General features: G+C 38.9%; 1 protein-coding gene across 2 annotated transcripts in view; it reads left to right on the top strand.

The window, feature by feature from the left end:
• The window catches only part of SPIDR (scaffold protein involved in DNA repair), a 778,935-nt gene that overhangs the window by 61,217 nt on the left and 699,462 nt on the right, over positions 1-18,256 (top strand). For both annotated transcript variants that reach the window (XM_064267703.1, XM_064267702.1), the window contains exons 2-3: positions 11,339-11,494; positions 12,226-12,292. In XM_064267703.1, the coding sequence (XP_064123773.1) occupies positions 11,339-11,494; positions 12,226-12,292 (223 nt within the window). The remainder of the gene's footprint in view (positions 1-11,338; positions 11,495-12,225; positions 12,293-18,256) is intronic.

Here is an 18,256-nt window from a genome sequence, read left to right as displayed (position 1 = left end):
AATCTTTGGGGTTTTTAATATGTAGGATCATGTATTATGTGAAAAGGGATTGTTTTATTTCCTCTTTCACAATTTGGATAACTTTTAATTTTTTTTCTAGTCTAGTTGCTCTAGCTAGGACTTCCAGAACAATATTGAATAACAGTGGTTGGAGTTAGCATTCCTGTCTTGTTCCTGATCTTAATGAGAAAGCTCTCAATCTTTCTCCATTGAATATGATGTTAGCTGTGGGTTTTTCATAAATGCCCTTCATTACATTGAGAAATTTCCCTTCCATTCCTATCCTTTTGAGCACTTTTATCATGAAAGGGTGTTGAATTTCACCAAATGCCTTTTCTGTATTGATTCAGGTGTTCTTTTCCTTTGTTCTATTAATGTGATGTTTCACCTTGATTGATTTTCTAATGTTGAGCCACCCTTCAATTCCTGAGCACATCCCACTTGATCATGCTGTGTAGTCCTTTTGATATGATTTTGGATTTGGTTTCCTAGTATTTTGTTCAGGTTTTTGCATTTATATTCCTAAGGGATATTGCTCTATAGTTTTCTTCTGGGGTCTTTGTCTTTGTTATCGGTATAGTCCTTGTCTCATAGAATGTGTTAGGGAATGTTCCATCCTCTTCTATTTTATAGAAAAGTTTAAGTAGGATTGAAGTTACTTCTATATAGGTTTTGTAGAATTCCCCTGTGAAGCCATCTCATCCAGGATTTTGTTTTGTTGGAAGGTGTTTGATTACTGATTCAGTCTCCTCACTTGTTATGAGGTAGTTGACATTCACTATTTCCAGAGTCAATGTATGGAGTTTATGTGTTTCAAGGGATTTTCCATTTCCTCTAAGTTATTTCATTTATCGATGTATAGTTCTTCATAGTATTCCATTGCAATCCCTTTATTTCTCTACATTCAGTTGTAATTTACCAACCTTCATTTTTAATTTAAAATATTTGCGTCATCATCTTTTTCTTTGTCAGTCTTGCCCAGGGTTTATCTATTTTATTGATCTTTTCAGAAAAACAACCTCTGGTTTTATTAATTTTTCTCTATTGTCTTTCTGACGGCACTGGGTTATTGTCTTTCTGTTCTGTATTTCATTTATTTCTGCTCTGATTTTTATTATTTTCTTTTCGTAGCTTAAGGTGTAGTTTTCTCTTCGTTTTGTAGTTGCTCAACTTAGGATATTCCTTTGGGATCTTTCTTTGTTTTTATAATGTAGAGTTTTATTACTTTCAACTTCCTTCTGGGTTCTGCCTTCCTTGTGTCTCATAGGTATGTTGTGTTTTCATTCTCCAACTTTTAACTATTTTTGGATTTCTGTCTTGATTTCTTCTTTACTTAGTGGATGCTTTGTAGGGTGTTAGTTTCCAAACACTTGAGTATTTTCTAGTTTTGTTTCTGGTATTAATTTCTAGTTTTATCCAATCGTGATTAGAAAAGATGCTTTGTGTGATTTCTTTTTAAGTTTATTGAGACTTGCTTCTGCCCTGAGATGGTCTATCCTGGAGAATGGTCCATGTGCACTGGAGAAGAATGTATATTGTGCATTATATACACAATATAGTGTATATATGCCTAATATATGTTTTATATATTATATATATGTTTGATATGTCTGATTGGTTTATAGTGTTCAAGTCTTCTGTTTCTTTATCGTTCTTCTTTGTAGTTCTGTTCATTATTGAAAGTGGTGTATTAAAGTCTCCAACAATTATAGTAGACCTGTCTGTTTCTCCCTCCAGTTCAGTCTGGATTTGCTTTATAAATTTGGGGGCTCTGAGGTTTTTTAACTCTTGATGGATTGACCCTTTTATCACTTTTTAGTGTCTTTGTCTCTTATGATGTGTTTTGACTTGAATCTATTTTTTCTCATATTAAAATTGTCATGCCTGCCCTCTTCTGATTGTTTTCATGGAATGTATTTTTATCCTTTCACTTTCAATCCATTTGTGTCTTTGTGTTTGAAGTGTGTCTCTGCTAGATACCATATAGATGGATCATGTTTTTTAAGCCAACCTGCCACTCTCTGCTTCTTGTTTGAGCATTTAATACATATATATGGTAATTTCTGATAAAAATGATTTATCTCTTCCATCTTTTAGTTTTTGTGTGTAACTTATGTCTTTTTTGTCCCTCTTTTCCTCCAGTGCTGACTTCATTTTTGTATGTGCTGAAACATTTTGCTTTCCTTCTTCATTTCTGTGTATAATTTTTATTTACTTTCTCTGTGGTTACTGTGGGGATTATAACATCCTGGTTTATGTTGATGCTAACTTAAATTTAATAAAATACAAAAACTCTGTATCTATGCCAATCCTCCCCTCTCCCCCAGTTCCATTCCACCCATTTATGTTGCTATTTTCAACCATTACTTCTTTATACCTTGTAATTTGTTTTATTATTACATATGTTAATTTTTTCATGCTTTTGTCATGATAAAGCATGAAGGGCATGCTAGTTGTTTTTGCCTGTAAAAACACACTGAATTTCACCTTTATGATCTATCTCACTGTTAAAATTGTCAAGACATTTTCTTTAGTGGAAAAAGTTTTCCCCCCTTGTATGTACAACTTAAGTCACTGGTCAGTGTTCTTACTTTTCCTTCTAAAGGACTATAACCTTTAGCTTTTTTGTAGGGGAGGCGTGGTATTAACAAATTCTCTCAGCTTTTTGTCTATCTGGGTACATTTTGATTGAAGTTTTACTGGGCATAGTATTCTTGTTTGACAGTTCTTTTCTTTTGGTGCTTTAAATATGTCATCCCACTGCTTTCTTGCCTGCCTGGTTTCTGAGGAGAAATCGGCACTTAATCTCATTGATTACCGATTGTATGTGATACATCGTTTCTCTCGTGCATCTCACAGAATCTTTTCTTTGTCCTTGGTTTTTAAGAGTTTGATTGTAATATACCTCCGTGCCTCTTTTTGAATTTATCCTGCTTGGAATTTGTTGAGCTTCTTGGATGTGTATGTGCATATCTTTCCTCATATTTGGGAAGTTTTTGGCCATTATTTCTTTAGAAATTCTTTGTTTCTTAGTTATCTAGTGCTGCTATAACAAATGCTACAAATGGATGGCTTTAACAAAGGGAAATTTATTCTCTTACAGCCTAGAAGGCTAGAAGTCTGAATTCAGGGTGCCAACTCAAGGAGTAGGTTTTCTGCCTCTGTCAGCTCTGGGGAAAGGTCCTTGTTATCAGTCTTCCACGGTCTAGTAGGTTCTCAGTGCAGGGATCCCAGGTGCAAAGGATGCGCGCTGCTCCAGGCACTGCCTCCTTGGTGGTATGAGGTCCCCCTGTGTCTCTGCTTGCTTCTCTCTTTTATATCTCAAAAGAGATTGATTTAAGACAATCTAAAAAAAAAAAAAAAAAATTTTTTTTTTTTTTAATTTTGTAGATTGAGTCCTACCTCATTAACAACTGCTGCTAATGCTAGCTCATTAACATCATAGAGGTAGGATTTATAACACATAGGAAGATCATATCTGATGACAAAATGGTGGACAGTCACATAATGTTGGGAATAATGTTTTAGTCAGGTTGACACACAATTTTGGGAGACACAATTCAATCCGTGTTAGTCCCTTTCTGTCTTCTCCTTTGAGACTCTGATCATGCCTATATTATTCTGCTTGATGACATCCTGCATTTTCCTAAGACTTTGTTCATTTTCCTTCACTCATTTTTCATTTTGCTTCTCAGACTTATCATTTCAGTTACTGTATCTTTGAATTTGCTGATCCTTTCTTCTTCCATTTCAGATCTCATGCTGAGTCCTTCCAGAGAATTGTACATTTCTGCTATTGTACTTTTCAGCCCCAGTGTTACTATTTTTTTTTAGTTTTTCTTTTTTAAATTTTTCTTTGTTTTTATATATATTTTTTCTGGTTTTCCTTAGTTCTTTTTTTGAATTCCCTTTGAGTATGCTTAATCCTATTGCTTTAATGTTTTTGTCTAATGATTCCATTATCTGCCCTTCCTTGGAGACAGTTTCTGTCCCCTTATTTTCATCTTTTGCTTGGGCCATCCTTTCCTGCCTCTTCCTGTGCTTTGTGATTGTCTGTTGTAATTGGTACATTAAACTATTATACTGCCATAACTTTAGAGATTAGATTCTTCTACTTCTCTAGGGTTTGCTCATCTTCTTCTTTATTATTGTTATTATTATTTTAAGCTGTAGCTTTCTGCTTCCACTCCAGACTCCCCATCTCAGTACGCTTACTGTTTTCCCTTCCCTTCTAATGTCCCTGTCTAGGTGCCAGCCGTCACCAGTTCACCTCTGGGTTCCCCGAGTGGGGCTGCTGGCCGTGCTACTTCAGAATTCACCTCTGTGGGTTGCTGCGTTTTCTGTGGTCACCTCCCTGCCCACCAGATACTGGGAATACCGACTATTGTTTCAGTACCAGACTCTCCCCGCTGCCGTCAGGACTTTAGTTATGCCCCTTGGCACCTGCCCCCTTCTTTGGGATTACCGTTTGTGTCTGATCGATCACCACAAATCCCCTCTCCACTCCATGAGCATTATATGTGTAACTCTGGGACTAACTCCCCCCCGCCCCACCAAAGCTGCAACTGTTGCTGACACTCCTAGTGTCTGCTCTACTACACAGGCCTCGGGATTTCACCCTGGAAGTTGCAATTGTTGCTGATTGATCACGTGTCCTCACTGTTTATTAACTCCAGATCATGCTGTGCTCACCTTGTTGCTTCTTCCCAGAAGTCAGAGCAACTTCAGTCCATGCTCTGCTCTCTGCCCCTGATCCAACTGCGCAGGTGTTTTGGCCCCTGTTGTGCTCGGCGAGTCTTTCTGTCCTGGGCCAGAGTGCTCAGGAACTCAGGCCAATGCTGTGCTCACTGTGCTGCTCTTTCCTGGGCCTCATGGGAACTCTAGCCCATTCTGTGCTTGAGGAGGCACTATGTCCCAGGTGGACTGCTTAGGTGATTTGGCCTGCGCTGCACCTGCCGTGGTTCTCTGCCCTGGGCACAGCTGCTCCTGTACTGTGCTCACTGTACAACTCTTTCCCAGAACTCGTAGGAAGTCATGCCTTCGTTATGGTTGCTGAGCTGTTCTGTCTTAGGTCCAACTTTAACTGCTCAGGTGTCCTGCTCTGTGCTGCACCCACAGTGCCTCTCCATCCCGGGGCCAACTGTTCACGTATTGTCGCCTGTGCTGTGTCTACCCCTCTGCTTTATCCTGGGACTCACGGCAGCACTGGGCTCCCCGCCTAAGGGCTCTGGCTACAGCTGTCCCATGATAGCCTCGCTGAGTTGGGGAGGGGAGTGAGGTGAGGACACGTAGCTAATCTTCGCTCTTTCCCCATCTGCCTGATACCTTTTTCTTAATTCAGTGTTCAGTTTGGTCTGCAAACCTGTTAATTGATGTCCAGAGTTGCAAGATAATCCATTTCATCGGTTTTTACTTGCTTTCTTTTGGATTGTTGTAGCAAACGAGGGCATGCTACTCTTTTTGCTGCCATCTTGCTCCCCCTCTGGCAACTCTTGGCATCTTTTTAACTGATTGCTTTTAAGCTCAGGACTCTAAACGTTTTATTCAGTCTTCTCTCCTTCTGAAAGACAGTAAGTTAGTATTGCACCAGTAGGGTAGAGGGTATATTAGAAGGCTTGAAGGGAAGAGACAGAAATACTTGAATTTGTAGCATTTGAAAGGACCTTGATAATGCCCTAGTTTGCCACCGTTGTGTGGAGATAAGTCTTTAATATCTTGTTTTTATAGGTTACTGTACCTCAAGCTTTTAACAGTATAGAAGCAGGAAAGTGAAAGAACCAAGGTGAATTCACTGTTCACTTTTGAGTGGAGAGTGATTAATAAAATAAAACTGGACCCAGACCGTGGGAGTACAGGGTTAGTGGAAAATAATTCTGCTGCTTCTTCAAGTATTGAAAGGAAACACATTACCATATTTCCAGCATTATTATGTTAAGAAGTTCATGATTGTTGAGAATAATGAAAAGAAGAGGGCTAAATTGCCAGATGTTAGAGTTCTAACATAAAAATCTTTTAAAATAGCCGTAGTAAAGTAGACTGGGTTGTTAAAACATTGCTTAGGTGCTTGAAGATGCCAACACCAGGTAATTTATTTTACCATGTAAGCGTACGTGCACATTTTACTTTCTCATAATCAGGCATTTTCTCTCCAGGACATGTTGTTATTGTTAGTTGCTGTTGAGTCAGCTCCGACTCATGAGACCCCATGTACAACAAAACAAAACATTGCCCAGTCCTGTGCCATCATCACAATCATTGGATGCTCGAGTCCATTGTTGCAGCCAATGTGTATCTTGAGTGCCTTCCAACCTAGGGGGTGATGTTCCACCTTTATATTGTACAGTGTTCTGCGGTGGTCCATAGGGTTTTTATTGGCTAATTTTGAGATGTAGTTCACCAGGCCTTTCTTTCTAGTCTGCCTTAGTTTGGAAGCTCCACTGAAACCTCTTTGCCATGGATGACCCTGCTGGTATGTGAATTACTGGTGGCATAGCTTTCAGCATTGTCACAAACAGTCAGGCTGCCACAGTATGACAAACTAAAATGATTTATTTAGCAGATGATGAATAAGCCAGCAAGTTCTGTAAGCTAGTACTTTTAGAACGTAGCAGTATGTAAAACATTGGCATTGTGTAAATATTTTCTTCCTTATCAAGCTTTCATCTACTAGTTTTAGCATGCATTGTTGACTTTCTGAAGCAATCCTTCCTCCTTTCCTCTCTCCCTCCCCTCCCTTCCGCTATCCATCCAAGTAGACTTAAGGATCCCTATTTTGTTACTGTCTTGTGGATTGAATTGCGTCTTTCCAAAATACATGTTGTAAATGCTATATGTGGATGCAATCCCATTTGGGAATAGGGTTTCACTGATATGAGGCCTTATCAGTGTAGGGTGTGTCTTAAACCAGTTACTTTTATGATATAAAAGGAGCAGATTAGGTACAGAAGGAAGAAACAGGAAGCACAGATAAGGGAAGATAGATGTCAGGCCACGTGAAGATTGTTAAAATACAGAGGAACAAAAGCTGGAAAAGAGACAAGGATCTTTCCCCAGAGTAGACAGATTGAAAAAATCTCCCTAGATCTGGTGCCTTGAATTTGGCTTCCTAAAATGTGAATTAAGGAAGTTTTAATGTTATATTTTAATCTTAATTAATTTTTTACTATAATGGTATTGATGATGGATGATATATCTGATTAAATGACCAAGTTATAATAGTCAACCTTAATTTGATTCCTAGCCTAAATCTAAAATTTTCTTTAAAATGCAAATGAAAAAAGTTAAAGAAATTAACATTTTCTTCCCTTGAGTGTCTTGTTTTCTTACTTGAAATGGTGCTGTCACTGTCATATGATAATTTAATATTTATTCCCTTATAAGTCAAAGGATTTTTATTAATATTAATTATTATTATTTTTATTATTATAATATATCTTGGTTGCTTCTGGGTTGATATTTTCAGGTATGTGATACGTTGTTTCAATATGTAGTTTCAAAAATTTATTTTTTCAGTAATGGGAAGGTATTTGTGTATGATATATATATGTGGCATAGTGGTTAAGTGCCATGGCTGCTAACCAAAGGGTCAGCAGTTCAAATCTGCGAGGCGCTCCTTGGATACTCTTTGGGGCAGGTCTGCTCTGTCCTACAGGGTTGCTATGAGTCGGAATCAACTCGACGGCACTGGGTTTGGTTTTGGTTTGATATATAAATATGTATGTGTGTCTGTCTATCTGTCTAACCTATTTACCTACTATCTATCTATCTATCACAAGGCATTTGCCATTTCAACATTTTTTACATTTAACATTGTAACATTAATTACGTTCATCAGTGACATGAATTACATCCATCGTGCTGTGCAACCACCACCATGTGTTTCCCGTTTTTTCATTACTCTGAACAAAAGCTCCTTGCCCCCTAAACAATGATTCCCCCACTCCCCCTACCTCCCACTCCTGATAAGTATTAATAAACTTTTGTCTCTATACATTCACTTGTTCTAGAGATTTCATGTAAGTGGAATCATACAATATTTGTCTTTTTGTGACTGACTTATTTCACTCAGCATAATGTTTTCATGGTTCATCCATGTAGCATGTATCCAGGTTTCTTCTTTTTTTAATGCCTGAATAATATCCCATTGTATGTTTTCACCACATTTTGTTTATCTATTCATCTGCTGATGGACATTTTGTTTTTTTCCACCTTTGGGCTATTGTAAATAGTGTTGCAGTGAACATTGGTGTACAAGTATATGTTTGCCTTCTTGTTTTCAATTCTTTTGCTTATATACCTAGGAGTGGAATTGCTGTATCATATGGTGATTCTTGACTCGACAGCACTGGGTTTTTGTATGGTGATGCTGTGTTTAACCTTTGAGGAACCGTCAGATGGTTTTCGACAGCAACTGTACCATTTTACAGTCCTGCTCAAGAATGCATGAGAGTTCCAGTTTCTCCACATCCTCACCAACGCATGCTGTTTTCTGCTATTGTGGTTGTGGCCATCTTAGCTGGGAATGAAGTATTACTTCTTACCGGCATTTTTCTAAGAACTAATGATATTGAGTATCTTTTCATGTATTTGTTGGCCATTTGTATTTCTTCTTCGGTGAAATGTCTTCCAAGTCCTTTGCCTATTTTTTAATTGGGTTGTTTTTTTCTTAAGTTGTAGGAGTTTTTTATGTTTTCTGTATATCAAATCCATATCAGATACATGGTTCCCCAAAATAGTCTCTCAATCTGTAGGTTGTGTTTTTACTTTATCGATAAAGTTCCTTGTCGAACACAAGTTTTTAATTTTGATAAAGTCCAATCTATCAATTTTATATTTTGTTGCTCATTCTTTTGGCATAATATCTAGGAATCCATTGTTAAAAACCAGATCCCAGAGGATCACTGGTATGTGTTGTTCTTAGATTTTTATGCTTTTAATTCTTATATAAAAATGTTGATCAATTTTGAGTTAATTTTCATATATGCTGAAAGATATGGGTACACATTCATTATTTTGTACGTGGAAATTCACTTTTGTCAACATCATTTATGGTGCAGTGGTTAAAGCACTCGGCTGCCAGTGGAAAGGTTGGCGGTTCGAACCTACCAGCCACTCCATAGGAGAAAGATGTGGCAGTCTGCTTCTGTAAAGATTAGAGCCTTGGAAACCCTGTAGGACAGTTTCTGCTCTGTCCTGTAGGGTTGCTATGAGTTGGAATAGACTCGATGGCAGTGGGTTTTATTCTGCCTTCCCCTTAAGTGGACTGAGTTTCCTTGTTGAAGATATATTGATGGGTTTATTATTGATTTGAACTCTCAATTCTATTACTTTGATCTATATGTCTGTCATACCAGTACCAGACTGTTTTGTTATAGTATGTTTTGAGATTGAGAAGTTTGAGTCCTATTTTTTCTTCTTTTTCAAGATTGTTTTGGCTATTTGGGCTCACTGCAGTTCCATATATATTTGAGGATTTTTGCAGTAATGTTTCCTTGAACTGTAGTTTTTAGTATTTGTTTGGTCCCATTGTTCCAGTTTTCTTTTGGGGGGACTCCTGTTATCTGCATGTTGAATCCAGACAAAATCTTTATCATACTGTATTTCTCTTGAATCCTTTTACCCTTTCTTTATTCGGGGGGCAGAGAACTTTAAAATTTTCTTCTTTTTTCCTTCTATTTCTTGTAAAACACTTTCTTTGATACCTGTTTATTCTTGGATTCTTCCTGGCTTATATTTATGTCTGAAATAAGTTTTTATTTTATTTCTAAATCCTTAGGTTTTTCATTTCTTTTAGTAACTGAATTCTTGTCTCACTTTGAATTAGTAGATTACCATTTGATCTGCTTTATAGGTATGTCTCTGACACACTTTAATTGTGTTTTGAGATATTCTGCTCCTTATTTTCCTTTTCCGAATAATAATTTTATATGGCATTTGACTTTTATACTTTTTTTTTCATGATTTTTAAATGTTTTATTGTGGGAATATTCAAACATATACAAATGGAATAGTATAATGAACCCAGATGTATTCACCACCGAGTGTCAATAGTCATAAACATTCTGCCATTCTTCTTTCATCTATAATTCCACCCACTTCCTACACCCTGCTAATTTTCTTTTAAGCTTTTTAGATAAAAATTATGTAATTGCAGTGCACACATGTCAGTTGTACAATTTTGAAAACAGTCATTGTCAGTGTAACTCACATCCCTATCAATATTGTATCAAATATTGAACATTTTTCTTCCCCCTGAGAATTCCCAACTCATCTCATTCTGTCCCATCCCCCAGAGGAAGCCACTGGTAGAATTTTTCAACTTGAGTTAGTTCTGTTCCAGAACTTCATAGAAGTGAAGTATGTACTCTTCTGGTTGGTTTTTTTTCACTCAGCATGTCTGCTAGATTCTTCCATGTTAAATTTATTAGTAGTTTGTTTCTTTTTATTAAAGAGTAGTGGTCTTCTGTACGAATATACCACAATTTGTTTAACCATTCTCCTGATAATGGCTTTGCGTTGCTTCAGTTTTGGGCTACTGTGAATAAAGTTCTTATGAACATTCCTCTTCGTGGACACATATTTGTATTTCTTCTGGGTAAATAACTTACTAGGAGTGGGATTTTATACTTTTCTGTTGCTTATTTTCATGTCATAATAGTTCTTCTAAACTTTTAGAAGGAGGCAGAATTCAGGATAGCTTTTCTAACTTCTGTTGTTTTTTGGTAGTGTGCAAAAAGGCAGCCGCTTATTTATTTACTGTCATTTCCTAGCTCTGTTCTGCTCCACCACTTAGACTTTTTTTTTTGTTTGTTTGTTGTTTCTGTTCTCTCTGGGTCTTAAAGATGATTTCACTCCCAGCAGCTTCTTTTCAGCATGGGGCCCTGTCTTGGAAAGGAGTCCCTACTGGCCAGTTTAAAGTTTCATAGGTTGCTCTTACCACTTTGGGTCTTCTAAGGTTGACCCCTTACCCTCACTCTGTCCTCAAGGTGGCCGCCCTGTTTTCTTGTCTGCTGTCCACGGTACAGTTCTCCTTTTTGCAGGTGGGCCCTTTGTCTCATTGCTTATTTCTTCCCTCATAGAGTTGATAATATAGGACTTAGCAGTGTTGGTTGTTTGTCCTCACCCACTTGTATTTTGGAGTTGTTAGCTAGTTTTAAGAATTATCCATGTGCATAGGGTTTGTTGTTTAGTTGATATTTAGTTTGGTTTGCTCTATTTTTATGTGAGGGTTTGGAGACATAAGAAACTATACTTTTGCCCTGCTGTCTTCCTGGATTTCCATGGTTAATTTAATGTATATTTAATGTAGTTGATTTCCTTCTCTCCCTCATTTCTGCAGAGAAAAAGGAATTGGGATATAGAATACCCATTTTTTCCAAGAGAGAGACCACTACAGTTCAGAAAGGCAAGCCTCAGGACAGTGGGGGCAGCCGCCTCCCTCTCTGAAGCCTGGCTCAGGTGTGGAGAAGGATTTCAAGACACTTCTGGCACTCTGGTAAAGTAGCTGTAAAATTGTTTTCCCTGAATGTCAATCTTACTAGATTCCTGAGTCTTCAGGCTACAGGCCACTATAATTATATTTGTTTGGAGTTCCCTTCCTTATTTTCTTTCAGAATACTATAATTGGTGAATTACTTTTTTTCTTTCTCATTCTTTGAATTCCTTTTATAATTACAACAACTTAGTGTTCTCCTCTTTATGCCATCCAGAATATTTCTGTTTCTTTGCAAATACGAGATACACATTGGGAATGTTCTCAGAAGATCAAACTGTTGAGCATGCTACTTTTCGTAAGAAGTATATTTATGAAATGTTTGTATATTCAAAATGTTTTGGCAATTGAGATATTCTGGCTAAATTTTGTATGTGCAGTAGCTTTGAAATATGTATAACACAGAGAAGTGATATCATAAACTCTAAAGATTTTTTGGGTACAGATAGTAATGAGGACCGCAGAGGTGCGTCCTCATTATTAACAGTTATTAATATTGACTGTTAATGTAAAGAAGCTTTGATCACTCAGCTCTCTGTTTAGAGTCTGGGAAAACATAAACATAAGTATATAAGGATTGGTGCTCTGGGAATACTTAAATTGGTAAATATAAGTAAAGGAATACAGGAATATGTTAAGGAGGGTGTAATTTAATGTTCTGAATATTTTATAAAACATCATGGGCTTTTAGCCCTTGTCGCTTAAAGAAATACATTATTATCTTTTGCCTGCAGGTATTAACAGGTGAAGAGAAGACTATTACAGAAAAGCACCTTGAATTATCTGCTAGACCCACGGAAGGTAAAGTATTTTTGTTGATTTCTTGACAGAGAAGGTAAAAGGCTAACATATCCTTCTTTGATATGTTTGGTTTAATTTGGAAGTTATTTACATAGTTTGAGTAGGCATGGTTAAAAACATCAAAATAATGTAAAAAAGAGCTTTTCGAGGAACTGTATCTCATCTCTGCCACCATCTACATGTTATTCTTGCCCTATGTAGGAAATTACTAGATTTCATGTGTGTCCTTCCTTGGTTCACTTCGTCACAGAGGCCATTAGGGGTTTTGAAAAAAAAGCCTGGCTTGGGAAATACATTTATGGCCCATGATATAAAACTGTACTACTTCAGACTAAAGGAGCCCTGGTGGCGTAATTATTAAGTGCTCAGCTTCTAATTGGAAGGTTGGCGGTTTGAACCTACCCAGTGGCTCCGTGGGAGAAAGACCTAATGATCTGCTCCTGTAAAGATTATAGCCTAGAAAACTCTGTGGGACAGTTCTATTTTGTCACATAGGATTGCTATGGGTCAAAATTGACCCAGCGGCACCTAACAGTAACACTTCAGGCTACAAAATTCTTACTTGGTGAATTAATTAGGAAGGGTTTCAGCTTCAAATAGGAGAAAACTCTATTAGAGTATTTGAACAAATGGGATCGAATTTACTTCCTGCAGCTCAGTTTCTGAATTCAGCACTGCCACCCATAGTGCGGAGTTTGTTCTCAAGGTCATGAGGTGGGAGCTGGACATCCAGGCCAAGCTCTTAGGTTGAGCGAAGACTCTGGAGATTTTCTCAAATGAGTTTTGCCCTTCATCCAGGAATGAATCACCTCCCTAGGTTCTTCTGTTTGCCAGAACCTGTCACACATGGTCACCTCCTCTAAAGAGACTTCAGGGAAATGAAGGAGTTTTAATTAGGTATGTATGTGCTGCCCAAATAAAACTGAGATTTTGCTAGTAAGGCAGAAGAAGGTGGATATCAGATGGGCAGTTGGCTCTGCTGCTGCACTCAATTACACTGGGGGCAACGTGGGGAGAGTGGGGCTGGGAGCTCCAGGGTTTTGGTCTGGCTCTTGGTCCTGTTGTGTCCTGACGCTGTGATCTTGGGAAGCAAGTTAAACACTCTGAGTTTCTGCATCTGCAAAGTGGGCACCGTGTGTGTTTCATTGGGTTATTGTTGTTGTGGGGCATCTAGTTGATTCTAGTTGATATGGCAGAGTAGAACTGCCCCATAGAGTTTTGTAGGATGTAACCCCTTTGGGAGCAGATCAGCAGGTCTTTTCTCCCACAGAGTGGCCATTGGGTTCGAACTGCCAACCTTTCAGTTAGTAGCCAAGTGCTTAACCTTGCACCGCCAGGGTTCCTTGATTATTGCATTAAATGAGCTAAAAAATGTAGATAAAATGCCTAGTCCAAGAGTTTACACTTCAAAAAAAAACCAAAACCAAACCCAGTGCCGTTGAGTCAATTCCAGCTCATAGCGACCCTGCAGGACAGAGTAGAACTGCCCCATAGAGTTTCCAAGGAGCGCCTGGCGAGTTTGAACTGCTGAACCTTTGGTTAGCAGCCGTAGCACTTAACCACTATGCCACCAGGGTTTCTAGTTTACACTTAGCAGGTACTTAATTTATGGCAGCAATTGCAGAAATAGATGTGAGAGTTTGCTCAAAGTTCTGCAGAATGGACAAACTTTCTGTGACTAACAGACTAAACATTTGCAGGTATATATTTATTTCATTAACACTTAAGGGGATTCTTGAACTCCATGCAAATGAAAAATAAAATTTCCCAGAATATTTTAAAATAATTAATGAAACACTGTATATAAACTAGCTCCCATCTTTTTGTAATAGCTGTAGCCTTCTGATGGAACCATAGACTTTTTAGTTCTCTTTTTATTAGTAACAAGTGCTGTGATACTCAAAGTTCAATGTAACTTTTATTTCAAAACCTTCGTAATAACAAAACAGCATTTTCTTTAAATAGATGTGGATTATAGCCTTCCCTGGAGAAGTATGGTCAAATTGACTTTGAGGGAGAAACACAACTTAAATAAGTTCTTACTTTCTACTTAATTACAAAAGGATCTTTGTGATAGTTTCTGGTTGCCAGTAGGTAGTCTACCCATTTTGGTATACTTCCTGTTCTATAGAATGACCAGTATATTCTGAAAGGCTGAATTAGCTTGTATCACTGTGCAGTTACTTTTATTTGCAATGTATGGCTTGTTAAAGCAAGAAAGTATTATTAATAATTTAGTAAAAATTTACAAATAGAGATTGCTAGGAAAAGGGACTCAAGGCATTTTCATTTGAAAATGAATAACACTGGTTCATTTAAAAATTAGTAGCTTCTGACTTCCTGCCAACATTGCACCACAGACAGAAGCACTATGCCGTCCCTCCATGGCAAAGACCCAAAAAACTAAATAAAACACAGACAAACGTCATTCCTGGAATCTAAAGTGCCAACCGAAGAGATAGAGAACTCAGCCAAGCACTGAATGGAATAAGAAACTGACAGAGGACGGAGAGCGAGGAGAGATACGTGCGGAGGGCCTCATCATCTAATGCAGCATGGATCCACCATCTTGGACTCCAGTCAGGGATCGGTAGACAGGGAACACAGGAAAGCAGCTTTGTGGAACTCCCAGCAGAAGATAGAGCACCCAGCAACCAGCGATACATGCTTTTCCATCTCCCATTCTCTCCCCCCATGCTACCTCTGAGCTTCCTGGCTGGCTGCGGTGGCTTGGCTGGCCGGGAACTGCAGTGTCCCTGCCGCTTGGATTCGCCCCAACCACATCGGAGATCAGTGGACAGGGAGTAGAGGAAAGCAGCTTCACAACGTTTCCAGCAGGAGACGGACTTCTTGGTAACGAACGATATATGCTTTCCTAGGCCCCCTTTCTTCCCCCTACTTTGGCCTCCTCTGCTTCCCATCAGCCTCAGTCCCTCGGCTAGGAGGCAACTGCTTTGGCCTCAGACTGCTTAGATTTGCCCTGCCTACATTGGCTGGGCCCCTGAGATGGTGTTGCTTCTTTCTGTCTCTTTTGGTTTCTTCTGTGCCTCCTACTGCCTCCCCCTCCTTTCCCTGGAACACCTGGCTCCATGTGCCATTTTTGTTTCTTCTTGAAAGGCTGTGAAGCCACGCTTGACTGGGGAACCACTCCCCCAGCCTATGACACCATGCTGGTGGGATCCCTGGGGCTTTTATTTTTCCTTGTTTTGCTTTGTTCTGTTCTGTTTGTTTGTTTCCTTTTCCTTTTTGCAGCTAGGGAGCCCCTTTAAGCTGGGCTGCACTGCACGGCTTAGGAGCCACTCTCCCAGTCTGCGGAGCTGTGTAGATGGGATCCCTGGGGGCATTTCTCTTTTTTTCTTTTCTCTCTCTTTTTCCCTTTCTGTCTGTCTTCATTTCTCAATTCTCATTTCTCTATATTTATCTTCTTTTCCTGTCTCCTGAATACCTGGTGCTGTGTGACATCTATACCCCTTCAAGCCAGGCTATACTGCACAGCCTGGGAGCTACTTCCCCGGTCTTAGCAGCCCCACTGGTGGGACTCCAGGATTCCGGGATTCCTGGGGCTTTTCTTTTCCAAATTTTTATCTAGTTATTTTTTTCTTTCTTTTTCCCTTTTCCTTTTCTCCATTTCTCAGTTTCTTATCTCTCCACTCCAATGGCAAGCTCCCTTAGCACTCTTTTTTTTTCTTTGCTTGTTTGTTTTTGGCTTCTGTTTTTCTCTCCTCTCTCCTTTTTCCCATACCCCTATTAGCTCCACACATCACAATCTCCCCCCTCTTTCCTGCCTACCTGCACTGTGCACTGAACATCATACCTCCGAGCAGCACAGGCACGGCCTGCTGGAACCTGCCCAGAGCTGATTCTTGGCCCACCCTGTCAGCTGTAGTACGTGCCACAAACAGCCCATCCCAGCCCCTCCCCTTCAGCTGGCCCTGCCCTGCTGCACCGTAGCTGAATGACTGGCTCTGCCCATTGGACAAGGAGGTGAAAAGTATCATGACTACAGACAAGAAAACAACAAAGAACGCACAGTCTGCCTGCTAAGATATATAACAAGATAAAACAAAACAAAACAGAAAAACAGGACAAAACAAACAAATATACAATCAAGTAATGAAGAAAAAAACTCCTGAATGTCCAAAAGACAGCAGACAATACCAAAACATAATAAAAAACTATTAAAAAAAGTAGGCGTCCAGAATAAAACACCAGATGACTTTCCAGTAGAAGAAAAGGTACTAGAACTACCTGACAGGAAATTCAAATCTCTGATATTCAGAGCGATCAAAGAGTTGAAGCAAAAAGCAGATGAAAATGAAGAAAAAATAGACAAATTTGTGGAAAAGGCAGACAAATTCATGGAAAATACAGACAAAAAAAATAGAACAATTCAGGAAAGTAGTACAGGAACAAAATGCCAAAATAAATTCACGACTAAAAATCATTCAGAAACAACAATTAGAAATCAAAAGGTTACAAGATTTCAGAAATAGACAATGTCATAGAGGGGCTGAGGAACAGGTGTGAAACGACGGAGGGCAGAATCAGAAAAATTGAAGACAAATACTCGGCTACAACTCTGAGGAAAAATCAGAAAAAAGAACAAAGAAAAATGAAGAAACCCTTTGTGGGATACAATCAAAAGCCAAAATTTGTGAGTGATTGGAGTTCCAGAACAGGGAGAGAAAATGGAAAACAGAGAGCATCATTGAAGAACTGCTGACAGAAAACTTCCCTAATATCACGAATGATGAATAGCTGACCATCCAAGCAGGTCAGCAAACCCCATATAGGATAGACCCCAAAAGAAAAACACCAAGGCATATCATAATCATGCTTGCTAAAACCAAAGATAAAAAGTCCTGCTAGCAGCTCGAGAAAAACCAAAGTCACGTACAGAGGAGAAACAATAAGACTAAGCTCTGATTATTTGGCAGAAACCATGCAGGCAAGAAAGCAGTGCGATGACATATATAAAACCTTGAAAGAAAAAAATTGCCAGCCAAGAATAATATATCATGCAAAACTTTTGTTCAAATATGATGGTAAAATTAGGACATTTCCAGATAAACAGAAATTAAGGGAATATGTAAAAACCAAATCAAACTTACAAGAATTATTAAAGGGAGTCCTTCAGTTTCAGAACAAACAACATCAGACCACAGCCTGAATCTAGGGTGCAAGATTGTAGCAGCCAGATACCAACCTAGGAAATGAACTCTCAAGGACTATTCAAAACCAGAAGAATTGCAACAGGAACCAGAGAGTTTAATCTGTAAATGACAACGACATCAGAACAATAAAAGATGGAATAAACGGTATAGGTATACAACTCTCTAATGTAGAAAAATGCAAGGCGATACCAAGTAATAATAGACTGGTTCAAACCTAGGAAGATAAGGGTAAATTTTAAGGTAACCACAAAGAAAGTTAACAAACCTGCTCATCAAAATGAAGAAAAACATAAAGTCTCAATAATAACAAAATCTACAAAAACAAAAGAAATGAAAAAGGAATGCACGGACAGAAGGAACTCAGAACAGGAGAGTAAGAGGAACAAAGAAAATGTTAGCACCACTAAAAAAAAGCACTACAAAATGACAGCAATAAACTCAACAATAAAGAACAACGATGAGGGGCGGAGCCCAGATGGCGGAATAGACAGAAACTTCCGGCAAGCCCTCTTTATAACAAAGACCCGAAAAAAAACAAGTGAAATGAGTATATTTGCAACAAGCTGGGAGCCCTGAGCTTCAAAGGCAAGCTTAGAAAACGAACTGAGGAGCAGGGGGAGGAAGAGACAATTCAGAACCAGAGAGGAGTTAACGGGCCTGAATCCCAGGGAGCCCTCAGGCACCATTCCCGGAGCACGGCGGCAGGATGGTACTAGCGTTCGGCTGCAGTTTCCTCAGGGAGAAGCAGGCAGCCACACAGCCTACTCACAGCTCCAGAACCGGAGGAGAA

Source organism: Loxodonta africana, chromosome 14 (assembly GCF_030014295.1).
Source record: "Loxodonta africana isolate mLoxAfr1 chromosome 14, mLoxAfr1.hap2, whole genome shotgun sequence".
Lineage (NCBI taxonomy): Eukaryota > Metazoa > Chordata > Mammalia > Proboscidea > Elephantidae > Loxodonta > Loxodonta africana.
Note: the sequence above shows the minus strand (reverse complement) of the source record. Positions and strands in the feature narration are given on the sequence as shown.